A 7,696-nucleotide genomic window follows, 5' to 3' on the forward strand; every position below is an offset into this window, starting at 1 on the left:
AGTATCTAAGTGCATTATCTTTTCCTTGCTTTCATCTCCTTTTTTTCTCTTTCTTCTCTTTTCTCCCTCTTTTTCTTTTTTCTTTCTCTTTCTTTTTTTTCTCTCTCTCATCACAACATGCTTAACAAAAAATACACAACAACAAAGGTAGTATATGAAGTTTTATTTATTATGACCAGATCTAGAATTTTTAGAAATCCTGGTATTTACTGTAAAAAACAAACAAACAAACAAACGAAAGAAAGCAAAAAACAAAAAATAAAGCAACACTTATGATTATGTACCTGCAGCCCTGTTTTTTTTTCCTGGCACTCCAGCAGCTTACATTGCCGTTTTTTGATACTCCAACCAAAAGTCTTGCTATCTCTGTTATATAAGTTACTCTTCTTGCAGTGCACATCTTGCTCCCTTCCTTTGGCTAAGGCTGTTACTACTTCACCCTTACCTTGTTACCAAACATGGGTTTCCTGTTTAAGTTGTGCATGTTGCTGCCTGTTAAAACAAAGGATGCGCAGGTAGTTTTACAGTCTTGTGATATGTCCACAGCGGTTGCCAAAAACATGACTTGGTTTAGGATTCAGAATTGTTCAGTTGTAACATTATTTTCATTCATTCATATCCATCTGAACAATTTTCCTTTGGGGCTGAAAATTTCCATCTTTAGTTTCTGCTAAAAGGTGAACTGTATAGGACAACTTCAGCAATTATGTAACTCAAGATTACATAAAATGAGTTTCTTTTATCTTGATCTTAACTGATCCCCAGTCCTGATTCAAAGCCATTGATTGAGCTTAAAAAAAGTTATTTCCAATTTACATATTTTGAAGCAAATTCTGTAATGGAACATAAGCCTTATTTGACGTCCCTTTCTCAGTTTGGTTGGGAAAATCTTTGAGGCCTGGGATTTGGGGATCGGCAGTGTTTTTGAGCAGAGGGCCAAAAACACCCTCAATCTTGACCTGGAATTTCAGCGTGCCAGGAATGGATAAGGGGGAGTTGCAAGGGGCCTGATCCTTGTGGCAATACAATGTAGGCCCCTTCCCTTCCATCCACCTCCTGGTCTAATTAATTTTCAAACCAATACTGTACCCTGTGTAAAGTCTTTTGCACATTCTGATTTCATAAGGGTTTTTTTTCACTTAGTTAAAAAAAAAGTGCCATTCTTACACTGAAACAAGTGTCTGCACCAGAGTTTCTATTGCATTAATATAAATTAATGCTTTTAAGTTATAGTTACAACTTTGGCAGACATGCTCTTGGTAGTCTAAAAGATGACAGTGAATCAAAATGGATTCTTGTTGCACATTGTTTTACATGAACCTTGGTGATATAACTGAGGGCATAGTTGGGGCTATAGAATCCTGCGTGTGGTTGATGAATGTCTGGACTGTCAGTTAGCAAATAGATGTCTTTCCTTGAGGATCAAATCTGATCTAGGTGCAGACACACAGTGATGCCGATATTGGTTTCTCTTTCAGACTAGAAATGTACTTTAAAAAGCTACTAATGCCATGGAACATTAATGTTGCCTTGATTAAACTGATGAAAGGTTGGTTTGGGGTTTTTTTGTTTTGAGGTACCTGATACCTCTGAGCTCATGTTTCTTATGAGGTCAATTTCCTTTGCACAGCTCGTAAAATGCAAGCTGTAGTGGTGGACTCTGAATTTTTTTCAAAGTGAAAGTGCATCTGAGAGTTGCATGAAAGGTTGTGTGTAATCTATGGTGAGCAACATATATCTGTTAATGATGGTAATTGCCTCACAGTAAAAGTAAAATTAGAAAAGTATTGAAGTCTTTCATTTTCTATAAGTATTGCTTTGAGAAGAAGAACTGGTTTTAGTTTGTTTAGCTTCTTCCCTTCACTTTCCTCCCTGTATCTTGCTGTCCTTGTTTCACTTCTTACTGCCTGGTCCTTTTCTCTGATTGTATATTTTCTTGTTATATGATCTTCAAGCTCTTTGTATATGTTAACTAACCTCCATGCATCATGTGGAATGCTGCTTTGCTGTTGGTTTTCCCTATTCTTTGGATCCTGGTTTATTTTCTCCCTTTTTCCCCCCTGAAAGCCCTTGAAGTTTTGTTTGTTATTATTTTTTTCCTTCTAATTAAGGGCAGTTCAGATAGTGATTGGCATCTGTAATTCCAAAGTGCATTCTCCTCTTAAGCATGAGTGGAATCTGGTAGAAGCTTGCTTTTCCTATTCCCATTTGATTCTACAGGTGTCTGGGCACTTTATGTTAAAGAACCTGGTTGTGTTGAAGCACTGAAAATCAGGTCCCAGTGTCAGGATTGATCAGCAGTGATTTGGTAGTTATTTTGAAAACTGTTGACTTAATGACTTCTTGCATCCCCTCTAGATTCCTTTAAAAGGAAAAGGTGGAACTCCATCACACTTAGACTGCTGATGTTTTTTCTGTTGCTTGCCTGCTACTCCTATTAATGTCCTCCTCCAGAAGTTTTTCAGTTTTATCTGTAGCTGTCAAAAATTATGGAAAGGACCTGCATAGTATTGACTTTGATTTCCTTGAGATGTATGGCCTTTTAAAATGTTTTGTTTCAGCTTTGTAAGTTAGGACTGCTTCCAGAAGTATTGGAGTGTGCCTGATGGGAGACTGAGTTCATAAGTGCATGCTTGGGTCCCATTCTTGCAATCTGATACTTGCCTAGAACCCTATTAAAGTCAGTGGCTAGTTGTTTTCCATATAATAGGGAATCCAATAGGGATCCAATTTCAGGATCAGAACTATTTTACATGCTCACACAGCAGTTCTTCAGGTTTGTGGTTCTCATGTGCATACTAAACAGCATGGTATTTTGATGTTTTAAGTAGCTCTGGGGACCTTAATTCTTGGGAATGGCAGAAAGACTTTTGTTTAAGGACAAACACAAGTCAAGAGGTTTATGTTCCTTTCCTTGGTCTACCACAGACTTCCTGTGTGACCTTGGTCAAGTCATTTAGACTTTCAGGGATTTCTAATTTCCTAGAAGTAAAATGAGTTGTTTCCTTTTCTCCTTCTAGTCATGGTGTCACTAATATTTCTCAAAAACAAAACAAAACAAAAAACCACTGTGGGACATTCAAGTAGAAGGTGGAGTTATTGTACACACTAATTTTAATAGTGCTTTCCTTTTCAAACCTCAGTGTTGAATTGAATGTTAAATAGTTTATGTTGTGACTTGGAAAAAAGTTTGTGCTCTTATTCATAGATATGCTCTGAGAGTGCACACCTTTTCCTTAGAATTGTGTTAGTTGTAGTAATTTAGACTTTGTAAATTTCTACTTTAAATGGTAAGTGTACCTTGTACTGAAAGATAGATAAATTATTTTCTAGGGATGTGCATGCAGTTTGCTTGTGGGATGATAAGGGTCCAGCAAAAATCCATCAGGCTTTGAAAGAAGACATCCTTGACTTCATTAAACAGGCACAGGCAGTAAGTTCTCAACTGTCTATCATTTTTATATATCTGTATCTATTATATAAAAAACAAAACTAGAACCCAACTAGTTGGGATGCCAAATTCCTCTTGTTTCAGGAACTTTTTAAATAATCTAATTGCCTCTTAGATATTGGTGTATTTTGAAGGTCATAAACTGAAGAACCTATTATTAACCTAATCACTTACCCTGAGCGTTACTTTCGCCCAAAAGTCAAAGTTCTTCCCTCAGTGTTCTTGAGAATGCAGCAACAATGATTGTTATGCTGTGTGGGAGTTTTGGCCATTATTTTTATTGTATTGGGTATTACTTACGGATTCTCCTTGGAAAAATTACTTCACATACTTGTCCCTTTGACTTCCAGCAGTAGGTGTTCTTATTCGTAAATCTTGACTTCAGGCAAAATGAAGCATTAGAGGGGTCTCTTTGTTTTCATTAGAAAAAGATGAAAAAGGTACAACAAAAAGCCCTTTCTACTTCTGGTTTTGTTTTGTCTAGAAAAATCGCTATAGGGTATGCTGCTAGCAATTATTCCATGCCCCTCAGTAAAGGAGGTGAAATTAAGATGATGTAATTTTTTTTTAAAAGATTAGAAACATATTGCATTTAGCTGCCAGTTTTTTGAAACCAGAAACTCTGTTTAGAAGAATATATCATCTGAAAATGGACATTTTCAAGAGTTAATCTTTATTCTTTAACTCTTTTTACCTACCTTCGATACTACAATTGCATGTTTATAATTTTGTTTGAGAACAAGTCAAGTGTATTCTGCTGCCTTACCATGCTGCTTAAACTACCAGCTTGGCAAATTCAATAGGCTGTTGCCTGTTTTGGTAGTTCATCTGTTTTAGTCTATTGTTAACTTGAAACCTGATTTTGTGCACTTAATATGTATAAGAGATGTTCAGAATAGTGTGCTCAGGGGAGAGCTTTTTTTTTTAAAGGGTGAAAGATCTTCAAAAACAAAAGTTTAAAAAATTTAAAATGTATTCCTCTTAAAATCATTCATGCTATTAAGGGTCTTTTTTCTTGAACCCAGACCCCTTTCTTATCTAGCCCTCGATAAAACCAAAGCACTTGAACTCAGACGTGTTTGACTTGACTGCCTTGTGTTTAGTGCTTTCTTGTTCTCAGACCTCGTGTTCTGCGCTGGTTAGTGGTTTTTGAATATTGCCTATCGCAGTGATTCTCTACCTTGTAGCATTTATGATTGGACTGTCATAAATGTTAAATAAGGTAGCTGTGTAAATTTAGTCAAGTAAATAGCATTTGATTCAATTTTTTGCTATGTGGGAAGCAGTAACAGCCCTTGAAAACATTCCAACATAGACTAGTCATATAGATATAGCCCCCATCTGTGGACATTCTTAGTTTAGTAGAACTATGGGTTTTCTCAGGTTAGTTTTAACCATTTTATACATGACTAAAACTTTAAACAAAGAAGTCTGCATGCATATGTCAGAATAAGAATGTTATCATTTTAGTTATGTCTTTTAAAATTTACTGCTTAGGTTCTGTTGAATATTTTCCTTCACAGACAAAACTTTACATTGCATCTTTACATAAGTTGGGGGGGAGGGGGGGGGGGCTTTGTTGTTTTTTTTTGGCTGTTTTTACAAGTGAACTCTGTTTTCTCTTTCAGAGAGTGCTGAGTCATCAAGATGATACAGCTTTACTAAAAGCATACATAGTAGAGTGGCGCAAATTCTTTACACAATGTGATATCTTGCCTAAACCATTTTGTCAGTTAGAAATTACTTTAATGGGTAAGCAGGGCAGCAACAAGAAATCCAATGTAGAAGACAGTATTGTTCGAAAGGTGAGTGATGTTTAATCAGTTTTGTAGTGAAAAGACACTTGCAGCTCAGTTGAAATTGTAATATCCCTATGGTACTAGAATATAACTGCTCAAATGTGCTGGTCAGAATGATGATAACCTTGCAAGTTCTGTTCCTCTTACTTCCTCTTGCTGTGATTTTTGCTGTGCTTCTCATGTAGTTTCTTTCCCTGAAGACTTCCTTCACTTGCTCAGAGCACACTTTTTGCGATTTTAAAAGTTACAACTCTTACTAAAAAACCAAAAGACCCCCACTCACATGCATATAGTACTTCCTCGTAGTGGGGCCAGTAAACACATTTGTCTGCTATTTCTATGTTCATGACTTACAGATCTGCTCGTCTGTTCCACATATCTTTCCTTCTATCCAGATTAACATTTTGACCTCTCTAAAATCTCATCATTGATAACTAGCCATTGTTACCTCAGTCTTAGGATGGCTGAAATAGGGCTCTTAATCTTTCCACACTACCCAAACTTTTTGTGTTTTAATATTGAGGGAATAGAAAGGCCAAAAATTGGCTATATTAACATGACTGTTGCCGTGCAATGTTAACTTTCTGGGTTTTGAGTACAGATTTCAGCCCATTTAATCCTGTGGTAAACACTTAGCATTTAAAAATGGGAGGAGGGGAGAGGAGAGGAAACAGTTAAAATGTTAAGACAGGCCTTTATCATTCTATTTTTTTCACTTTCTCTTTAGTTGAAGAGTGTTTTTTAAGGGGGAAAAATCATGTTTGACATTCTTTCAAATGTTGTTTCAGATGGTTGTTGACACTTTCCTTTTTGGAGAAAAAGTTGAGATGGGCCGGAATAGTGATAATAACTTTCTTGTAGTCCAATATTGCTTCTTAACTGGACGCTCAAAAAACTGAGTGCAGAGTTTAACAGTAAAGGTTTAAAAATATTGCTTCTTTTTTTGTTACTGACTTGCTTGTAGTCTTATTACTAGAGAAAGGCAGGCATTGGAACAGTTCTGTTAGCCATTCTGAGACCAGGCAAACACTACACCCACCAAATGCTGGTTCAAAACGACTGCAAGCAATGTCTTTGGTCACTGGCTGACAGCAGTCTTGGCTGGCTAAGCCAGACATTAAACAGAAAGCAAAAGAGAGGAAAGAAGGAAGGTGGGTCAGGGAAAGGACAAAATACAGAGAGGGTGACAGTTGAAATGCAAGCCTCATAGTCTAGCTCTTCAGGACCTTTACCATCTTAATTGATGTCAGCGATGTAATCCTGGTCTCTGGCTTCCTTTTAAGTTAAGGTATCTTTTGGAATTGGGGCAGTAAAGGCCCACTGGTAGATCTGAGGTTCCCTACCCTATCTACCCTCTGTTATCTGGTACTGAAATATTGATTCCTGTCTCCAATCAGTCCTGTCTCTAATCTTTAAACCAGCTTGAAAATTAACAGCTGTACTCAGTTCTACAAGACTCTCTACTGTCTTGCAAGATTGAACAGTTACAAAACATTTTACCACTGTAGAACTACAGATGTAGCATAGCTACCGCATGTCATACTGACCAATATTGTCTTGTTGGGTTCTTGTGCTGCCCCTTCTGTCTGTATCCCTTTTGAGACTGTAGGCTTTCTTTGGAGCAGGACTTGTATTTTTGTTGTTTGTACAGAGCCCAGCCCAGTGGAGTCCTAATTGGGTCTCTCTGGTGCCTACAAATAGATCACAGTGACGTCACCCCTACGGATTGGTATCGCACTTAAATTTACTGGCCCATAATGAAACAGCAACGTGATAGATAAATTAAGCTCTAGCCAGTCCTTGGCAAGGCGAAGAAAGCTGTAACATAGGGTGCTTGATGTGATAATTCAAAAAGAATCCCTGGTGCTCTGGGTGGAGGAAGGTTCATTTCCCACGCTTTGTGAAGGTATAGCGTTTATACTCAAAATAGTATGAATTTGCATTGAATCCTGGATCTAGTTGGAATTAGAAAAGTGAACAGGTATGTCAGTACCCGGAGAATATTTTCTAGACTAAATTGGCAGAGATAGGAGTATACTGGTGCTGCATTTCTGATGCTCAAAATGAGCTGTTTTGTTTCCTTAGCATCTGTTAACTTGTTTCCCTAAAATTTGTTTTTTATTGTTCTCTTAAATGTAACTGAAAGTTCTGCTGACCTGGAGAGAGGTTTTTAAATATTCTTTTCTTGGTTTACGACAGAGGTGCTCAACCTCTGACCATGGGCCAAGTGGCCTGCAGAGCCATCACATTTGGCCTGCAGGGCTCCCCATGGGGCAGAAAACTTTGGCAGTGGGGAAGCAGTGGCCATCAATACTGTCATCCTCTCCCCACCAGATTCCCAAACCCCAAAACCTGCACTGCTGGTTGCAGTTGGACAACACCCCTTCCCTCATAGCTAGATTGGGGCTAGGCCCCACCACTTTCCCCTTCTGACTCTCCCTTTCCC

At 37.8% G+C, this 7,696-nt stretch overlaps 1 protein-coding gene across 3 annotated transcripts in view; it reads left to right on the forward strand.

Moving 5' to 3' along the window:
• The window catches only part of CUL5 (cullin 5), a 58,561-nt gene that overhangs the window by 15,474 nt on the left and 35,391 nt on the right, over nt 1-7,696 (forward strand). For all 3 annotated transcript variants that reach the window (XM_025193149.1, XM_025193151.1, XM_025193150.1), the window contains exons 3-4: nt 3,334-3,433; nt 5,080-5,256. In XM_025193149.1, the coding sequence (XP_025048934.1) occupies nt 3,334-3,433; nt 5,080-5,256 (277 nt within the window). The remainder of the gene's footprint in view (nt 1-3,333; nt 3,434-5,079; nt 5,257-7,696) is intronic.

This window comes from Alligator sinensis, unplaced genomic scaffold (genome assembly GCF_000455745.1).
Source record: "Alligator sinensis unplaced genomic scaffold, ASM45574v1 scaffold802_2, whole genome shotgun sequence".
NCBI classification, from domain to species: domain Eukaryota; kingdom Metazoa; phylum Chordata; order Crocodylia; family Alligatoridae; genus Alligator; species Alligator sinensis.